Below are 20,287 nucleotides of genomic sequence, written 5' to 3' on the forward strand. Positions count from 1 at the left end.
ACCAATAGATTTGACTTCTCTTGCTTTGTAAAATAACAGATGAAGCTGTAGAAGCAATCTGGAGTGTGATGGAGCTTTACCAGGACTGTCTTGAAGACACCTTCCATCAACTCACTCTTAGGTGAGAGTTTTGTGCAGAAATGCTTCCATAAACCATATTGTATGTCTACTTGTATGATGAAAACTGAACCTCTGTTTTTCTCAATCGTCTAGTAGATCAAAATCGTGCATAGTTTTTATATTGCCATCCAAGTGAAGTTAAAAAGAAATATGAAAAAATTCACGTAGTAAATTGGTAATTTTAATGCTGTGTGGGGTAAAATGAAAAATTTTAGAGATAAAGAGTGGGGGCGGTAAGCTTACCGATCGGTCGGGCGACACGTAACCTAACAAACGTGACGAGCACTGACGTCGCGATGAGGTGGCATGCTAACGTGCGCCGACGGCGCAGCGCAACGGAGGCCGGTTCTCTTTCGTTCCCGCTGCCACGTCGGACCGGACGGCGTCGCCGTCACGATGTAACGTTGACTTGCACGTCAAGGCGGAGGATTAATTATTGTGTCATAATTTTTTCGAATAGAATAAAATAAAATGGAAATGGCGAAGGGAAGGAGGAAAAGAGGCGGCGGTCGTTTTCGAAGGTTTCGACCTCCGCTTCGCTTCGAGCTCGTGCTTTTGTCCTCCCCTCTCGCCTCCTTCCTTTCTTTTACTTCTCTCCCCTGCTCCGGCAAGCAAGCAATCGCAGTTGGCTATGAGGGCTCGGAGGTAGGGTTCCACAGCGCCGGCTCCGGGCTCGATGCTTTTAGCCTCGCTGAGAGAAGCTCCCGCAGCATTTAGGTATCAAAATTCCCCACCTTTACCCTTTTCTTCCTTTTATTTGATGTTCTTGCCCGTGTTTGGAAGTTTGGACATTTATGACACAGAAAGATAGTCGTTGGTGTTTTTTTTTGCCCTTAAAGTCTATTTGTTAATGAGTGTAGAGTATTTGCAACTTTTCGTTGTTCTAATTGGATCCAGTGGTGGACGGTTGGTTTTAGTTTGATTTGGGAAAAGATCTTTTTTTTTTTTTTTTGCTTCTTTCTTGCTTTTTGGGTCACCGATTCTAGCAAAGCTGGGATTTTTGGGCTTAGCAGATCCTACCTACATACTGTCGCTTGTCTAGTGTTTAAGACGAACAAGAGAATCATATTCGTTTCCTTGGGATAAGATTTGGACAAAAGCACGAAGCTCAGCAGGGTTCACTTGTCGCACGTTAAGAAGCTGATAAATAGCTTAAGACAAATTTGAGATTTCTGGATCGTTAACGGTATAACTTATGTACTCGACCATGAATTGTTGGGAGCTCAACTCACAGCATGTTTGTCTGCATGGTGATTTCATGCATAGATAGAAAGAAAGACGATGACATTTTTTTTTCTTCTCGTTGTTGATTAGTTGGCCTCCTGTGTATATATTCTCTAATTACTTGAAGTTGATTATTATCTGGTTTTTCGCTAGTGATTCTCATTCCTTGAGATTGCCTATGATTTTGCATTGCTCAAATTGGCAAAGTAGTTAAGCCTATGACGAAGAAATTTTTCTAGATCAGATGAATATCTTTGTTTTTAATTAATATAGTAGCCTAATTATGGAAGGTGAATTGCAGTTTGTCAGATATTGCAATAGGCTACTCTTTTTCCCCCCTTCTATCATCATCATCAGCAATCAGTTATATGAATCATCCCGTTATTTAGCTCTGTGCAAGGATATATCATTCGTAATATTCAAATTAATTAAATTATTTGGGTGTTACATTGAATAATATTTTCTATGAGCTCCCTTTGCTTCTTAGATCACTCGAAAATTCAACTTAACTATATCATGCTTTAGAATATTAGTATTTTTTTTTTCTTTTCCTTTTTAGCAACTCCACGTATCCACCTTAGTATTCTAATCTATGCTACATTAATTTTTTGTACACCTTGCTTCTTAACAACTCAGCACTTAATTCATAGAATATGGCAGGAATATGACAATCATGTAAGACTAAACTTTCCTTTCCATTTTGAAAACTCATTTTTTATCCTATTTATGCATCTTAGATATCCTTTTCTTATTGAATAATGGATCCACGATATCTTAAACTCGAATTTTATGTCCATTGATCTTAACTGTTTTTTCATGGTACTAAAATTGCATTACATGTATTCATCTTTTCTTCTCTATGACGTTTCAAATGCTAACAAATTTACTAGGAGCAAAAATATAATGTATGGCATTGTCTTTGCACGAAGTTAGTATTTTGATCGTGTGAAGTTATATGTTTGTTCAATCAAATGCATCTTAGCTTACTGTCTGGAATTAAGACATTGCCCAGGTTTTGTGCACATATCTATGTATTATTGTGAAATACCTGGACCTTGCTATAATCAGTGAAATATCTAGTGGATCCATTTATTCCTCAATCATCAATTTCACAGATGTTCTAAGTTTAGTTTATGATGCCATGGCTATTTTTTTTTTTTTTTGAAATTTCCACTGTGTATTCACCTTTTAGGGTAGACTGTGACATTGCTTTCACTCGCAGTTCAAGTAGGATGAGCTCTGCATCGTCTCAATTTGTGTCCCCTAGAAAGATGGTAAGATATGAACCAAATCACCAGATAAGCATGTGGGAAAATTCTTTAAATGCTGACAACAGCCAAAATACAGCATCATCATCGATGGTGGAGACCAATGTCAAACTCGATAGTAGGGTAAGAAATGTGTAATCAGTTTATCTGGTGGCAACACTGTTAGTTGATCTACTTGACTTTTATATTGGCATTACAGTTAGAAGATGGTCCACATACCACAGTACAACCATCGAAAAAATATGACCAGGAAGCCAGCAAGCCTGCAGATAAGGTAGCTAACTTATCATACCATATTTACCCACACGATATACAAAAGTTAATACCACTTTTTGTGGTGACAAATCTTTTTTATTCACTGTGTTCTAGTAATGAAGAACATATTTCATTGATTATTTGGAAGAGTCAGTTGATTTTTTTTTAATTAGCAGAACATCTTGTAAATGAGTAAAAAAAATTACACTGGAAACTAACTTGATTCAGTGAAAGCAACACTTCAAATTCATTTGAAGTCTTTTATTATCATTTATGTTTTTTTTTAATAATATAGTTTTATGGTTGAATCTGAAAAAGAATGTTCTGATTTGGAGAAGACTTCTTAGTTGTTCTCAAACTCAAACTGATGGATACACATATAGCTTCATTTTCTAGTAGAGGAAGGTTCTAGTATACCCACAAGTTTTTTTTCTCATTCAATTTTGTTGACATTACTTTTCGTAAATGTGTTGGTTTTTACCTTAAAAGGATAGTTCACTGAATAGGGCTTCGTCCAGTTTTGAGCCATTACCTTTATTGCTAAGGAGGTTGCTACTACGGCTTGTATCTTAGTTCTCAATTCCTAGTCAGTAATCACTCGTATTCATATCACCCATGTGATAAAGGAGCAACCCTACCATTGATCAAAAGCTTCAACAAGGTTTAACTATAGAGATGTGAGCTCGGATTGTGGATGGAGATCTGAGTAATTTTGGGAAAGTAAAATTTGCAAGCACGCTGCAAGAGCAGTAACTTATATTTCTCAACCTGTGAGATATTGGCTATGTAGAACTGTGATGTTCATGGATATGATCACTATGTGTATAGGTATCAAGACGGCTGGCACAGAACAGAGAGGCTGCCCGAAAAAGTCGTCTAAGGAAAAAGGTATCTTTTATTGCAATTGTATAATTCTGATTACTAAAATCTCACATGGTGGCACCTAATATGTCAATCTTATATTATGCCCTTTTAGGCTTATGTTCAACAATTGGAATCAAGTCGTATAAAACTAGCTCAGCTGGAGCAGGAGCTTGGTCGAGCTAGGCAGCAGGTATAAGGATGCTCTACAGGAAACATACAGGTGTTTATTCCGAAAAAACAATTTAATTACTTCTTAACTGCAGGGTGCATACGTAGGTGGGAGTTTAGGAGAGTCAACTCTTAGCCTATCAGCTGGTGTTAACTCAGGTGAAGTACTCATTATATTTGTTCACCTCTCTAATATCTTTATTAATGTTGAAACAACTTCTGTAACTTAGTGCCAGTTGGAAGAGTTTCAATTGAACTTATTTCTAACAGCAAGAACCCTATAGAATAATCATTGGCAGGACAAATGGAGCCGGGTTAACCATAATAGGATAGATAATTTGCCCTTTTCCTTTTATCGTGTGAATCTTTCTACAAATCAACACCAACAATTGCTTGCAGTAGTAGACCATACACAAGATAGAAAACACAAACATTTGACACGAGTAACAATTAGATAATTAGTAAATAAATGCATTAGCTATTGAACTATAGCACTGTGTAGCACCAATATGAAATTGAAAGAAACATGGTAGTAAGTTCTTAGATTGATCATCTGCTTTGCTTTTAGAAACTTGCCTTGCTTGGCCTTTGTCCCACCATTATATGCCTCTTTCCACTATCCTTGAGTTTCTATTTCAGAGATCGAGCTTAATATACACCTAAATCATTTTTCTTTCGATGTGTATTAGGTGTTACTGCATTTGAGATGGAATATTCACACTGGGTAGAAGAACAGAGCCGACAAACCAATGAACTTAGAGCGGCACTACAAGCACATGTATCCGATATAGAGCTTCGTATGCTCGTTGAGACTGGATTGAGTCACTATGACAATCTCTTTCGAATTAAAGCAATTGCTGCGAAATCTGATGTCTTCTATCTTATGTCTGGCATGTGGAAGACAGCTGCCGAACGATTTTTCCTATGGATTGGCGGTTTTCGGCCTTCAGAACTCCTGAAGGTACTGCTTTGTGTGGAGTAATAATTAGTTATCATGCTATGACATTACATAGTCTAGAATATTAACAAAAAGGAGGCTACAAAACTTATGAAATTTCATTTTAGGTTCTCTTACCACAGCTAGATCCTCTGACAGAGCAGCAAATGCACGCGGTATATAACTTGCAGCAATCTTCGCAGCAAGCCGAGGATGCACTTTCGCAAGGCATGGAGAAACTTCAACAAACTCTAGCCGAAATTCTAGCATCCGATGCCTCTGGTTCCGATGGCGTTGCAAATTACATGGGACAGATGGTGAATGCCATGGGGAACCTGGAGGCTCTTGTAAATTTCGTGAGCCAGGTATGAAGAGCCCTGTTTTTTCGGTTAGTCCTTAATTGTTTCTCAAGAATGATTATGTTGATCTTGGTTCAGGCGGATAATCTTCGGCAACAAGCCTTGCAGCAGATGTACAAGATTCTCACGATACGACAAGCGGCAAGGGGTCTACTTGCCCTCGGTGATTACTGCCATCGCCTTCGTGCCCTTAGCTCGCTGTGGGCTGCTCGTCCCCGCGAACCAGCTTAGTGATCTCGTCGAGCCCTGCCAGGGGAGTGTAATTGATTCTGGCATCCATCAGGAGTAATTTTGTAAACATAAGAAGGTATCCACGACTAAATTTGAAACATACAGACCAAGTAGAGTTGATATGTAAATATCTATAGTAGCAGCTGCTAGACATTTGCCTGCAAAATTGCTTCTTCAGGCAGCTGCAAAATTGCACCAAGATCATGACTTTTTTTTTGATAAATTTTTAGCTTAATTTTTACTATAATTAAGTTTCTACACAGAGAAAATCACACGCATATATGTATGACAAACCCTGCTCATATTATTTATTTATTTATTTATTCATGAGCATAATACATGCATGAGACCATGCAAATTAGAGACGTAATGCCTAAATATCAAGGACGCCGCGGACCGGGAGGAGGAGGAACGGGACCGCCGCCCTGTGGTGGCGGCGCTCTCGGACCAGGATGCGGCTTGTGGGGCGGAGGCGGCCCTCCTGGGCCTGGAGGTGGCTCATGCGGCGGTGGCTGCGGTGCTGGCGGTGGCGGACGGCCGCCGTGCGGGACGGGATTGGGAGGAGGTGGATGCATCTTCTTACCGTAGCTGTTGCTGAAGGCAGCCGGTGGCTGGAGCTAATTAATTAGTGTAATTTATAAATGGATGGATGGACATAACTAACTACATTTCAAATCAAACCTACCGGTCACTACTATCTACCCTTCTTCAGTCTTCACGACCAATCAAGGTTAAAAATAGTATAAAAATAAAATAAAATGATTATTTTTTTATTTATTATCAAAATAACGTCCGTCTTAGTCTATTTTTATTTTCAAAAATAACATCTCATAATTATTATAACTATACAATTATAATAATTATAATCTTATAATTGAGATAATATAATATTAATCAATATTTAAATTAACAGTAATGATAAGAGAGGACTATTATAATTATATAATAGTTATCATTTCATAATTAAGTACATTATAATATTAATTAGTATTAATAAAAAATAATTTATCTATATTATAATAATTATGATTCATAATTGCTATATTATAATATTTGACTTGGGTGATAGACGTTGTTGCATTGATCGATCATTCCCATGGGATTCATTGTCTTGGGATTTATGCCCTTTAATCTCACTATGAGACCAACAATAAGGGATGCTCAAAGTGAACGTTATCATCTTTTACTACATACAATATATAATACTAATCAGAAATAAAATAAATAGTTATTAACTATAACTGCTATAATATAATATTATTAGTATTAATCATAATTAAAATTATCTATATTATAATAACTATAATTTTATAATTACTACACCAACATAAAAAATAAAGATATTTTTAAAGATAAAAATATATTGAAATAGGATGAAGTGTTTTTTTTGAATTCAACCCATTCAATCCACTCGCGTCGCCTTTGACTTTATTTAAGGTTAGCACGTGCTTGATCTCAATGCGCCATTGCGCCATTCCTTTTTGTCAACAAATCTAATCTGATCATGTTCATGCACTTAACTCGCAGTTGACTTTGACTCGCATCATCTTCTTCTCCTTCTCACGTCTCATCTTTACATATCTTTCCATCTCTAGAAGTTTCACTCTTTTTTGAGGGACAAATACTTTATTCTAATTTTGTCGAAGGCAAATAAGGATCTTTACCGTCCTCTTGAGCGTGTCTGCCCATTTTGCCATTATAGAGTCTTCTTCTTCTTCTTGACCGAGTAGAGTTACTGAACGGCATGGTTAATTACTTAGAAAGTCAACGATGATTTGTCAACGGAGATAATCTTTTCCTTTTGTTTTTAGGAAAATGTCAATGGAGAAAATTCTTTTCGCAACTCTCTCATCTAGATATTGAGGCATCTAGAAACTCAAACTTGTCCATGACACAAAGGGCCGCCCTGTGAATTGAATGCGTTTTTTTGACGAGATTTAGTCAGCGACGTTGACGTTCACTCAAGCTCACTATATAGATACATATCTCAACATAGAATAAGTCAGCGACGTTGACTTTCATCAACAGTGTAGTGTTGCGGTTTGAGATGTATAAATTGCTAGCTCGTCCATGGCGTTGGTACTCCTCGGTCGTGTTTGAGCTCGAGCTTCCGACCATGGCGGCTTGGAAAGAACACATTGCCTTTTTCCTTCTCTTTCTCTTCTTATCGCCTTCCGTCACCGCCTACCGTGCTCCTGATCCGGCGATCAAGGCCGGCTACTGGCCGACGTGGACGTTCTCCTACTCGCCGCCCTCCTCCGTCGACCGCTCCCTCTTCACGCACCTCTTTTACGCCTTCGTCCAAGTCGAGTCCTCCACCTTCGGCCTAAACGTCACCGCCGACGACGATCTCATGCTCCGGAACTTCTCCGCCGCCGCCCACGCCCCTGGAAACCGCGGCCGCCCCCACCCGCCCGTCAAAGCCCTGCTCTCCATCGGCGGCGGCGACAGCGACTCCGCTTTCTCCACCCTCGCCGCTCGCGCCTCCTCCCGAGCCGCCTTCATCGACTCCACCATCTCCGTGGCCCGGCGGTACGACCTCGACGGGCTCGACCTCGACTGGGAGTTCCCGCAGGACGCCGGGGAGATGGCCAATTTGGCGACGCTCCTCCTCGAGTGGCGCGCCGCGGCCGAGCGGGAGGCCGCGGCCACGGGGCGCCCGCGGCTTCTGCTCACGGCGGCCGTCTACTTCGCCTCGCGGTTCTTGCTCGGCGACGGCCGGAGTTACCCGGTGCCGCAGATGGCGGCGGCGCTCGACTGGATCAACGTGATGTGCTACGACTTCCACGGCTCGTGGGACACGTCGGCGACAGGGGAGCACGCGGCGTGGTACGACCCGAGGAGCAACATCAGCGGCAGCTACGGGGTGGGTTCATGGGTGGCGGCGGGGATGCCGGCGAAGCAAGTGGTGCTGGGGATGCCGCTATACGGGCGGACGTGGGAGCTGAGGGACGCGGCGGAGCACGGGGTGGGGGCGCCGGCTGTGGCGGTGGGGCCGGGGGAGAACGGCGTGCTATTGTACTCCGAGGTGGTGGATTTCAATCGGAACAACAACGCGACGGTGGTGCATGACCAGGTACTGACGGCGGTCTACTCCTACGCCGGCACGAGCTGGATCGGCTACGACGACGCGTGGTCGGTGGCCAGGAAGGTCAGATTCGCGCGCCGCCGCCGCCTCGGAGGATACTTCTTTTGGGCGATCGGATACGACGACAGCCGCCAGAGCGTCAGCAGAGCAGGTAATCACTTGAATTATCGATCGATTAATTTCCCCGGAAGAAACTACAGAAAATGAACAAATTGAATGGATGTTGATTATTGACACGGTCTTTACTGGCAGCCTGGGATGCGTGGGGACGATGAACAGGTCGAGACGCAGAGCAGAGCAGAGCAAGTCTTTAGATTGTTGATCCTGATTCGATTATTTTAATAAAGTCCCTCGAATTGTTCTTGTTGTGTCTTGATTAGTGTTCTAAAATTGGATCAGAAGCCTGTGTTGAATCAGCAAAAATGAAAAATAAAACAGTTATATTGACGTTATCATTCTTAAATTCAGATTCGGCCGGCTGATTAAATAAGAGAGTTGGTCAACCTTGTTTTTATGAAACTAAGCTTTATAAATGGATATATTATTTCATACCTAAATTTGTAGGGGGGTCAATGGTTAGGATAGGATCACAAACAAGATATTATAAAAAAATCTCAATCTAAATTCAAACTCAATTTGAAAATTCTAAATTTGAATCTGAATAATCTGATCAATCCAAATAACCTAACTGATCCAATTAAAAAGATTATTTTAATATTTTTCTTGATAATTCTTCATTTTTATCTCTATACTTTATTATTATCGTACTAATCGATAGATGTACATAAAATATTTTAATTTTAAAATAAAATTTAATTTAATTTAAAAAACTATAAATCTTAAATTCATATCAACTCGAACCCAACCTAAAAACTTCCAATCTGAACTCAAAAACTTCTAATTATCAAGTTGGATTCACTTTTGACACACTTAATTGCTAGATTCAAATATCACTTGTTCCTGCCAACAACATGATCATTAGAACCTTTGTGAAACCACAAAAGGATCCAAGATTATTAGATAATAATTAATATCATCATTTTTTCATAATCCCCTGGGTGTAGCATCAATACAATGTTTAGAGCGCCCCCATGACATAACTGACTTGGTTACGACGAAACAGAATTGTAAAAATTGACAAGAATTCAAATTTCGATGAAATCGAGATAATCCCCTCCTCCATCGTGGCCAACTACAACTTCTCAATTTACCTCCTTACATATAGTCGTGGGACTGACCGTATAGAACCGTTGAGATGGTAAATTCCACCTTTTACATGAATACAATGTCAAGGGCATTATCTAAGACTAGAATAACTCTAGCAACTTTGAGAAACTCTGGATACAACAATCTTTGCAGAAGCACCCGAAGAGAGAAGTTGCTTAAAGAGTATAAATGATATTGAGCTGAATGCCTACTTCAAAACTTACAATGCAGCATAAAGTTATCAGATTTTTTCTCAACAAATGAAGAACTTGCAAGATCCTAGAACCGCAATTTACAACATCTGTTTGTCAAATAAGTTTCATAGCTTTTAGATTTGCTGGTAAAACCTGCCGGGGAGAAATTCAATTTTGCAATTTACTCAGAATCTTCATCATCTTCAACGTCTTCACTAGCTTCATCATCATCCGATGCCACGGCAACACCGTCTCCCCCCTTTTCTGGACCTGGACCTGCAGAGACCTTCACCATTGATGGGCGCAAGAGCCTTTCCCCGAGTCTGAACCCTTTACGGAATTCTTGGATTATGATGCCCTCCTCATACTCAGATGATTCCTCCTGCATTATCGCCTCGTGAAGCTTCAAAAGCAAATTACAAACTCGTAAGCAATGGGGAAAAAAATATCCACAGTATAAAACAAAGAAATTAAATGCACAAGTATATACAAAGAAACTAAATGCAACAGAAAACATTTCATGGAGACAATTGAATGGACCTTTGTTGGATGCATAGTGCATGGGATTGGTGTGCAAGAAAGGTTTTGGTGATGACAGATAAAAAAAAAGCATACAACCTGTTGGCCGGGTGAAAACTTCAATGACTGTGCGACAAACTAAGAAAAAAGGAATGTGAAGTGGACTTCTCTCACTGCGGGCACAATAAGAACCAAGAGCCAGACTGGCCAATGAAAGAAGTGAGAAGAGAACAATACTAAGGGTTTCTTATAACGACGCCCTCCCCCTGGCTTAGATGAAGAGGAAGGATGATTGGAAAAATTAATGCAATTACTGCTGATATGAATCAATGGTCCTAAAGGACCCCTTCTAACCAAAACAAACTTAGATGTTTGTTGGCTTCAGTTTGAAGTGTGTTCTCAGAATCTCAGTAATGGGGCATTTGGTTCATAGGAATAGTTATTCGATTCTGTAAAAACTCCAATAGACTCCTATGTTTAGTTATAAAAAAGAAAGTGGATACAATCAATATGGACAAATTCACAGGAAAAGCTATATGAGCAAGTCAGAAGAGTAGATTAAGAGGACTAGACAAGCCCACTGGGTCAGCAGGATTTGGATGAGTTAAGAGGTCTATTGGATTATTGATGGGCCGAGCAGAACAAGTGCATAGTAGGTGAGAACTGAACACACAAATCAAATGAGCCAGGTGAACTATTATACTTGAAAGAATATTTTATCATTGTGGTGACTTCTTATCTATTATCTGTACATTTCTACAACCAAATACAAAAATGATCAATCTATTCAATTCCATGCACCAATCCAAGGAGTATATATTTTTATTATATTCTGTCAATTTTATTCTCTCTGAATAAACTCTATTCCTTAGCAAACTGATTCCTTGGACTAAGAGCATAAGTGAATCACTACTCAAAGATAAAATATAGAAATGAAAATAATCCAATTATTCCATTCCATAAACCAAACTAAGGAATTGATATTCTTGTTTTATTCTATCAATTTCATTCCCCCCAAATAATTATTCTATTTGATATCAATATCATTAATTCATAAATAATTAATTAAGGAAAAAGTTCATGATATTCTTTTAAACTTGATATAATAAACCAGTATTAGAAATGTAAATTAAGGTAAAATTGCCCCTGTGAGAAGTTGTTGGTCGAGTTAGCCTAAATTTTAACTAGCTTGGAACTACATAATTCCCATGACAAATGCACACAGGGACTAAAATGATCTAATGGCACCAATTTTTTTCTCAAATTTGGCAAGAAAAGGAAGCTTATGCCAAATGAGCATCAAGTCTAACATATTATTTCAACAGAAAGAAAGCCAAAAATCCTTACCAATGGATCAAATGGACACCCAACAGTTTTGATGGCCTCCACACCAAGAGACGCCAAGATCTCCATGAACTGCTTATAAATGCTCTGATAGCTGCTGTTAATTTTCTCTTCTTCCTCACTTTCTACCTTTATCTGTGATTTAGCTCTTTCGAAGTTGTCTAACACAGGCAATAAACTCTCTATTACTTCACCTTGCACATTGGTCATCAGAGAAAGTCTCTCTCTCTCTGTCCTTTTCCTGAAATTGTCAAAATCAGCACTGATCCGAATAACTCGATCCTTTTCTGTTGACAATTCTTCCAATAAAGAAGCAAGTTTAGATGAAAGAGTGTTCCTCTCAGCTTCGATTGACAGAAGAATGGACTCTATTTCAGCAACTTTAGATTGATCTCTATTAGCCAAAGCATCTTTGTATGCCTGCAGAGCCAACATTACAGTTGAAGCAACTGTCTCTTCTGTGTCATTTATTTTGGCATCAGTTGTTTCATCGTCTGAAGAAACTTCTTCACCGGAATCCTCCTGTGAGAGTAGGACTTTTAGTATGGATGTACTGAGCTTCCCTGATGACATATATGAACTCAAAAATAAACAGTACTCACAATAGAACATAAACTTAAGCTTCAAATAAGCATGTTAACTCAATTTCTTTGCTATAGCCCTTAGTTTTCCTTTTTCCTCATTTCGTAATTTCATTCTTTTTCCCTTCTACTACCTCCCATCTGATTCATGCATAATGACTCAAATATAAAGATTCTCAAGAGCCACTTCCTTTATTAATTTCCATGTATCTCATCCTTAAATACTAGCCAGAATCTTCAGAAATGGTTCCTAAATTTAATTAAAAGGCTTTTCCCCTACATATTTGCACTCAATTATATCAGATAATCTTGAATCCTGGCTAACTTGAGAAAGCATGAAAGCCAAAGACATTGAGCTTTGATTGGATAACCCCTTAGCTCACTATTGTATATCCCAAATATTTGGTGTTGGCCAAATGGATCTTATCCTACTATTGAGCAAGGTTTAGATCTAGTTCCATGCGATGGTATCAGTTCCCAACTAAAATGAGATGTACCATGTTGTGCAGGTCATGCTGCATGTGGTGTTGGTTCTTGTGTAAAGCCATAACAGGTGAAGAAGGAGAAAGCCCTAATTGCAATAGAAGGGGATCTAGTCTCACCCTAATAGGAGGAGGAGGAGCACTGGAGATTCATTTGAGGAAGACCTGGATAAGAAGGAAGATGAGTCACACATATCAATGTTAAAGGGCTCACCTTACATGAAGGGGAGATGAGCATTGGCCATCGAGGAGTGAAAATAAGCTGTGACGAAGATTAGGATTGTGGTTTCAGACCATTTCACTTGCCGAACAATGGGAGATACTATATGTTTTGCCCATGCAGACTGCTGGGAACAATTTATAAACCATGTTATTCAGTATCCCACGCTTAAGTTGGGATTTGGGACCTAAATAGCTGGATGATGATTCTAACATTTAATATCCCAAAGTATAAGGCAAGACATATATAGACTTTGCACAACCAAACTCATAAATACTTATTTCAAAGGTTTAAGCTATTAGGAAGGAACCCAATCTACACAAGGTTAAAAATTTATAATCAAACCATCTTTTCCACACTTTGATTTGCACTCAATAAGAGCAAAGGAATAAAGATTCTATCTAACTTGGTATTTTAGGTTCATTTTATAAACAAACTTGGGAATGACTACCCCGCTAGAACTCTTGAAGAATGGAATAGCTATTCTTGCTAACCAACCATGCAGTATAAATCTTGCTCAGAGTAACACAGTCTCCAAATCTAAGCTTTGACAAGCATTTTAGAGTAACAAACACCCAAGCGATGATTGAATTCGTAAATCTAGGTATTCAAGAAGAGTAACAAACACCCAAGCGATGATTGAATTCGTGAATCTAGGTATTCAAGAAGAGTAAAAACACAAAAGAGAGAACTGGAATGGTTCTTAATCCACAAGCCAGGGCCGAAAATGAGTATCACTCTCATATAAGATCATGTTATTGCTATGGCCAGTTTAACAAATCAGCGAGACATTGCTGTCCTGTTTCATGTACTCTAATTTGTTTTTCAAATCCTATCAAATAATACTAAATTCAACTTGTTCATCACAACAATTCAAAGGGACAATCCACCCCTGGGCAGGTCAGTAAACTAGCTTCTTATGATCTTCCAAGCTGATGGGAAAATGTTCCCAGAACCTCTTTCAAAAACCATAAATCATCATTCACTGGCATCCTATCGAAAATCCTCTAAAATTAGCCATCAAACTAAGATGTACTATACAACGAAACAAACAACACCAAAACTAAGTAATATATACCTAACCGAATGCCCAAATCGACTGAAATAAGAAACCCTCCATGAATTATAAATATTCAAAAACGAAGAAGTACCATTCAATTCACAAACAGCAATTTCAGCAACAAGATCTCCCATTTACACCTAAGTAATCAGGCACAAAAAAAAGATGGTACCTTTCCCGAAGTTTCATCCTTTTGTTCCGCCTCCGTGATGTCCCCGTAGGCGGCAAAGAGCCGAAACCTAGGGAAGCGGAGAGGGGATTTGACGACAGGGGACCGCTTCAGCTTCAAAGCACACGAAGGCTTCCGCCTCGACAAAGGGCACGGAAGACTCCTCGGTGCCTGAGCATGAGCCGCGCGGGTCGCCGCCGCCGGCGAGGAGACGAATAGCGGCGGCGTTATTAGCACGGCAGCCATCGACAAGAGAGAGAAAGGGAGCGGCTTGATTAGCTGGAAAGGTTCCCGAAAGGTCCACCCATTTATCCCGGCTCGGTCCGAACCAAATCAATATAGGCCGAACCGGTTCATTGCCGGACGAATATTTTAAACTTAGTGGGTGATTTTGTAAATTATCCATCTCATTTATATCTCCCAGCTCAGTGTCGAGGCCGTCAGAGCCTGCCTGTTCGATGCCGCCCTCAGGCCCCGCATTGCTCAGGCCTTCGTCTCGAATCTCGATCGTGAGGAAACATAGGAAACAGCACCACGACATTGAAAGCTCGAGGTTAATCAATCAACTCATGAGTTGAACATGAAGGTGCGCAAATGCAGCAAACCTTTGAACAAGCTTCAATGGTGCTATGGAGCATGGGCATTCTCTGTTCACGGGTTTTACTGTTGCAGGAAGAAGAAATCACGAGGCAGTGCCTAAATAGTTTGCAGGAATTCTTCATGGCCATGGCAGATGACCAACCCAATGGGACAGAGCACTGCGCTGAGCTCTGTGTCTGTGGGAGGTGATGCACGTGAAGCCCCAATAATTTTTCTCATGCACTGTGGAGTAGGTCCAATTTGTCAGCCCATTCTCCTTTGTTTCCATGCCAAATTCCACCACAATTGAGAATCTCTCCGTTCATCCTCCCTAGTCCCTTTCCTTTTCCTTCTTCCTTCTCCTCTTCTGATGGTGAGGATCAGGGCCGCCGCCTCCTGGTTTGCCTTCCTTCCTCTTGTTCTTGTTGCTGCTGTAGGCGGTGTTTCTTTTCTCGGAGAGAAGAAAGTGCTGGTTTTGCAGCAGCGACTTCAGCTCGGGGTCACTAAAACTTCCGAGAAATGCCTTCCGCAGAGATCAAGTGAGTTGAATTAGTTCATACCTGCTCTTTCTTTAGCCTCGAACAAATTTAAGATTTAGCGTCTCGGTGACAGGGAGAGTAGCTGGTGCAACAATCTTAGAAGTGAAGCAACGAAGCTACTGTTTTGGGCCAATCCAGAGCAGAAAGGACGCAACTCGGAAGGTTTTAGCTGGTGACAATGCCAGAGTTCGATCTTTGCAGTCCCGGTTGGGATATACAGTGGCAAACAGAGCAGAAGCAGCTCCATCAGAAGCTCGACTCCCTCTCAACTCCGGAGCAAAGGTTCAAACTCTGAACTACATCGTCACGATCGAGCTCGCTGGCAAGCAGATGACGGTGATAGTGGACACTGGAAGCGACTTGACCTGGGTTCAGTGCGTGCCATGCAAGTCCTGCTACAGCCAGGAAGACCCTCTCTTCGACCCTGCCGCCTCACCTTCCTACCAGCCCATCCCGTGCAACACTTCCACCTGCGATTCCCTACGGGCGGCCACCGGAATCTCGGGCGTGTGCGGTTCCGACCGGCCGAGCTGCAACTACGAGCTCAGTTACGGGGATGGATCCTACACCAATGGCGTGTTGGCCAGGGACAGCATCAGCTTGGCTAGTGTCTCAGTGGAAGGGTTTGTGTTCGGGTGTGGGCAAAGCAATGGAGGCATGTTCGGTGGGACTTCTGGTCTCATGGGGCTCGGCAAGGCTCAGCTCTCTCTAATCTCTCAAACAACGCCTCAATTTCAGGGTGTCTTCTCCTACTGCCTCCCAACTCAGGAATTCGACTCATCAGGCTCCTTGATCCTAGGCAATGCCTACAATGCCTACAAGAATTCGACACCAGTCGTGTTCACTGACATGCTTCCTGACTCATCCTCTTACTTCCTCAACCTCACCGGCATGAGCGTCGGCGGAGTGGAGCTTGGAGGCGCAGACCAATTCAGCACCAAGGTGTTGATCGACTCCGGGACAGTGATCACTCGGCTTGCCCCTTCAGTCTACAAACTGGTGAAGGATGAGTTCTTGAGGCAATTCTCTGGGTTCCCGCCGGCGCCCGAATTTTCGATACTAGACACTTGCTTCGACCTGAGTGGATACAAGGAAGTGAGCATCCCCAACATTAGGTTTGCGTTCCAAGGGGAAGCAGAGGTTGAAGTAGATGTCAGTGGTGTACTCTACTTGGTGAAGCAAGATGCATCTCAGGCCTGCTTGGCCTTCGCGAGCCTAGCTTATGAGGATGAGGTTGGGATTATTGGGAACTACCAGCAGAAGAATCTGAGGGTGGTGTATGATACTGTGGGATCAAGGCTAGGGTTTGCAGAGGAGAATTGTGGGTATAGTTGATCGATCAAAAATTTTGAACTTTGTAAAGATGTTGGTTTCTGAACTCTACTGTGTTGTTACACTGTAAAGGTATGTTCATCGAGTGTACTTATCTTCTCCTATTAGAAGAGATACTTGCATTGCTAGATTTTTGCATTTTGGTATTTCAGCTACAAACTAATCATAGTTCTATTGATTTAATGTTCAGCTTTCAGAATTTATCATCAGAATCAGTTTAAGAGAAAGATACACTTCAGCTGATGATTGATCATACCTGTTCTTTGAACCATGATTGCTCGAGCAAACATACAAAGCAGATCAATGGCTGCCTGCGGATTAAAAATGACTAAAACTTTAGAATCAGGTGCAAATGGAAAACTATGGATTAAGCATAAAGCCTCTGTAAACCATATAATCAACTCACTAATATAATTAAACTTGAGACGTAAAAACAAAATAATTATCATGACTAATTAATTAAACCAAGAATTTCCCTTGAAGCCAAGAGGTTAAATTCAATGTTTTGAAGAAGAATTAATGGATGAGAAGTTAAATACCAGAATATACACAAAGGCAAACAGAGTAAGCTTTGCTTCTTCTCCAATCTGTTTTCAGGAAGAATTTGTGAAATTTGATGAGCAAGCAGCAGCTCCTTCAAGTACTGAGGACCCGGCACTGTTCTCAACTTCGATGCATTGATTTCTTCCTCTTTTCTCCATGAAAGATTCAATTTTTTTTTTCCTTTTTGCAGAAATTTTTAATATGTTTTGAGGAAAATTTTTTAAAAATGCAGATATCGATGTACACTGAAGAAGAGTGCATTGGATCCTTGAGGAAAGTTTATTTCCTGCATTTTGCAGGCATCATCATAATGGTTTGTACTCTCTCTCTCTCTCTCTCTCAGCATTATCACCATTAATGTGCTGTATCATCTTGTGCAGTTTTTCATTGCCATGCTTGCAACCTGTGAATGTGAACAAGAAACTGACTTCATATCCTGCTGAATGTATTAAACTACTGCTCTTTGAGTGAGTCAAAAGAGGGGAAAATGCATCATCTACAACATTAATGGTCAGTGGATCTTACATTGTTACTGTTTATTGTTGTCACAGTACTTGAAGAATTGTTGTTGCTGAGAAGAGCTGATGTTTATTGCAGTTGCTGTTTCCCCCTACTTTTATTGGAATCTAAGAACAGGAAGCATTCAATTTTAACTGCTGCATGCAACCAAAAGACAGCAGCATTCATGAGGATCTATTGCAGGTTGCCAGTGTCCTCGGCCCTCCCAACATAGACATTAACTTCCACTTTATAGCTGACAGAGGTAACTGGTGATTAGTAAGTTCACTTCTTGAGTAGCTAATACTGATACTGTTCATGGTGAGATGATGAACCTCTTGTTTGTTTCTAGTGGCAGACAAGCCTGAAGGATCATTGAGGGAAGCAAAGTTCATATAAACTGTGAGGAATTGATCGTGGATCCAGTTGGAATCATTATGGGAAAGAGATGGAAGATTTAGAAGTGCTAAATATGTGTAAGATTATGAGCATTTAAAGCCTAAAATTTAAGTTTATTGGTCCCTACGTTCACATGCTACTCTGTAACTTCATTACAATGCCAACTACGACAGCTGCTGCTGCTGCTGTCACTGCCACTGAGGGAAGATCACCGACCACTCGTTGTCATTGGATTCCAATTTTATTCCACAGTTGATCGAAGTTATGGACCATGCGAGAATCGAGGGCTCAAATTGAACAAGTATCGAGATCGATCCGGCGATCTTTGAGGCATTTACAGGGGGGTAAATTGGTGGTTAATAAGGCTTCTCGCCGATGTAGTTGCCCGGCGGGTCGTACTCGCAGACGGCGAAGACGCCTCGCCGGGCGGCGCAGTCGACCATGGCGCAGCCCAGGCGGCGGGTGCTCCGCCACACGATCTGCGTGTAGTGACCGCACTCGCGGGTGGAGCAGGAGTTGGAGCCGTAGTGGTACCAGCGCCGCTCGCGGACCCAGGCGGCGGCCGCCTGGGCCGGGCGCCACCGCGCGCCGCTCCCCCAGAAGATGTTCTCCCCGTACGGCCCGCCCGAGTGCACCAGCGCGCAGTCCCGCCGCCGCGCCCCCGCGTACGCCGCCGCGTACCGCGCCAGCCGCGCGTCCCACGGCAGCGGCGGCAGCCCCACCGCCGCCCGCGCCGCGTTCTGCGAGTGCAGGAACTGCGTCGCCGCCGCCGGCCGCGGACGCCGCCTGGCACCGACCTGGCCGCAACAGAGCAGGAACCCCACGACGAGGAGCAGCAGGGAAAAGGGAACCTTGGAGCTCACCATGACCGTGGTGAGTGAGCTAATGCCCGGTACCTGTTTGTTAAAATGCCTCACTATATAGTTATGCCTGGGGCATGGACTAGTGGAGTAGATATAGATTGGGTGGTGGTTTGGTGGCACCCATGTTCAGTGATGGAAACCTTAGATTCTAAAATCCAACTAAGATAGAGAAACAAAAAAAAAAAAAGAAAAACACCATCTTTTTCAAAAAATAATCTCTTGGAACACCATCATTTAATCATGTCATGTTCTGGGGGAGGTTTGATGGACAGTAGAAGATTGATGAAATCAATGATTAGGAGGTTGGTGAGAGAGATCATTTGGTTCAAAGATGCTAGGATGAATGCAATCTTCCACTAGGTATAACATGGTAGAAGGAATATTTATAGGCTAATTGGGACCAATGCGAGGTCATAATCACATGTAGTTCATATGCAAATTTAGAGATGGTTGCACAGAGAACTATGTTGGTGGACCACAAGCAAGCTTTGACAGAGTCTGAGCTTCATGAAAATCAGAAGCTTTTGAAGAGTGAAGGTCATTTGTGCATGTGTGTGCATGGCATTAGCAATAATGAACCCACTGAGTAGCCAAACTGTGCTTCTACCTTCTCAAACTCTGCTGCTGGTACTTGAGCCAAAGTGGAGGGTTATACTAGTTGTAGTGCATCTGGAGCTCATGCACTAGGTGGGTTTCTGAGCTGGTACCCTGCAGTTTAAGTGTTCTTGGTTGACTGGAACATGCGACAAGGTTTGATGAGATGCAGGGTCGATGTTTGTTTCAACTCTATTGTACACAACCAAAAACATGGCGAGTTTCAGACATGAACAATAAGAGAGGTGCTGAACATGTTCAGTGAGCAAGATATGCGCAAAAACCAAAGGAAGGAGGTACAGCAAATAGTATGATCTCGGTAAGATAAACAACACCAAAGTGTACCTGCTTCATTCAAGGACTGTTCAAGACAGTAAATGAATATTGTGCGTGTGCATGTAATGATTCATATAATTCCCTATGTAAATTGTTTGTATTCATCAATGAACTCCTTTTCTAGATCTTGTCAATAGAGTGACATCTAGAAGTAGAAGGTCCCTCTAATGAATGTGAGATGATCATGTAGGTCATTAGCTAACTGGTTTTAGTCCTTGTGGTGCACATTCATTGCTTCTATCTGTATATGTATGTGAGTGAGTAGGCTAAACAGTGCACCAACCATAAATTCAATGAAAGTTAATCTCACCCAAA

General features: G+C 41.5%; 5 protein-coding genes across 6 annotated transcripts; 3 read left to right on the top strand and 2 right to left on the bottom strand.

The window, feature by feature from the left end:
• Positions 1 to 629: 629 nt before the first annotated feature.
• LOC141846395 (transcription factor TGA4-like) lies at positions 630 to 5,642 on the top strand. 2 transcript variants are annotated; one of them, XM_074734428.1, is made up of 10 exons: positions 630 to 837; positions 2,567 to 2,735; positions 2,812 to 2,886; positions 3,696 to 3,755; positions 3,844 to 3,921; positions 3,995 to 4,058; positions 4,589 to 4,696; positions 4,805 to 4,860; positions 4,965 to 5,201; positions 5,274 to 5,642. In XM_074734428.1, the coding sequence occupies exons 1-10, from the start codon at positions 797 to 799 to the stop codon at positions 5,424 to 5,426; spliced, it is 1,041 nt and encodes a 346-aa protein (XP_074590529.1). In that variant the 5' UTR covers positions 630 to 796; the 3' UTR covers positions 5,427 to 5,642. The 2 variants fall into 2 exon arrangements, with proteins under 2 accessions (XP_074590529.1, XP_074590528.1); XM_074734427.1 differs by having other exon boundaries at positions 4,589 to 4,860.
• A 1,884-nt stretch (positions 5,643 to 7,526) lies between these two features.
• Positions 7,527 to 8,887, top strand: LOC141846520 (class V chitinase CHIT5-like). Its single transcript, XM_074734563.1, has 2 exons — positions 7,527 to 8,665; positions 8,767 to 8,887. Exons 1-2 carry the CDS (start codon positions 7,543 to 7,545, stop codon positions 8,787 to 8,789), a joined length of 1,146 nt encoding a protein of 381 aa, XP_074590664.1. The 5' UTR covers positions 7,527 to 7,542; the 3' UTR covers positions 8,790 to 8,887.
• Positions 8,888 to 9,890: 1,003 nt separating this feature from the next.
• LOC141846369 (uncharacterized) lies at positions 9,891 to 14,549 on the bottom strand. The gene is made up of 3 exons (XM_074734389.1): positions 14,293 to 14,549; positions 11,781 to 12,299; positions 9,891 to 10,317 (listed from the first exon to the last, which is right to left on the bottom strand). The coding sequence occupies exons 1-3, from the start codon at positions 14,533 to 14,535 to the stop codon at positions 10,096 to 10,098; spliced, it is 984 nt and encodes a 327-aa protein (XP_074590490.1). The 5' UTR covers positions 14,536 to 14,549; the 3' UTR covers positions 9,891 to 10,095.
• A 573-nt stretch (positions 14,550 to 15,122) lies between these two features.
• Positions 15,123 to 16,982, top strand: LOC141846708 (aspartyl protease family protein At5g10770-like). The gene is made up of 2 exons (XM_074734745.1): positions 15,123 to 15,407; positions 15,481 to 16,982. Exons 1-2 carry the CDS (start codon positions 15,239 to 15,241, stop codon positions 16,740 to 16,742), a joined length of 1,431 nt encoding a protein of 476 aa, XP_074590846.1. The 5' UTR covers positions 15,123 to 15,238; the 3' UTR covers positions 16,743 to 16,982.
• Positions 16,983 to 18,285: 1,303 nt separating this feature from the next.
• On the bottom strand, positions 18,286 to 19,045 carry LOC141846522 (pathogenesis-related protein PR-1-like). Its single transcript, XM_074734564.1, has one exon. The coding sequence runs from the start codon at positions 19,043 to 19,045 to the stop codon at positions 18,536 to 18,538; it is 510 nt and encodes a 169-aa protein (XP_074590665.1). The 3' UTR covers positions 18,286 to 18,535.
• Between the last annotated feature and the right edge of the window lie 1,242 nt (positions 19,046 to 20,287).

Source organism: Curcuma longa, chromosome 15 (genome assembly GCF_044706935.1).
Source record: "Curcuma longa cultivar G26 ecotype Majalengka, Jawa Barat chromosome 15, ITB_CL_G26_1.1, whole genome shotgun sequence".
Lineage (NCBI taxonomy): Eukaryota > Viridiplantae > Streptophyta > Magnoliopsida > Zingiberales > Zingiberaceae > Curcuma > Curcuma longa.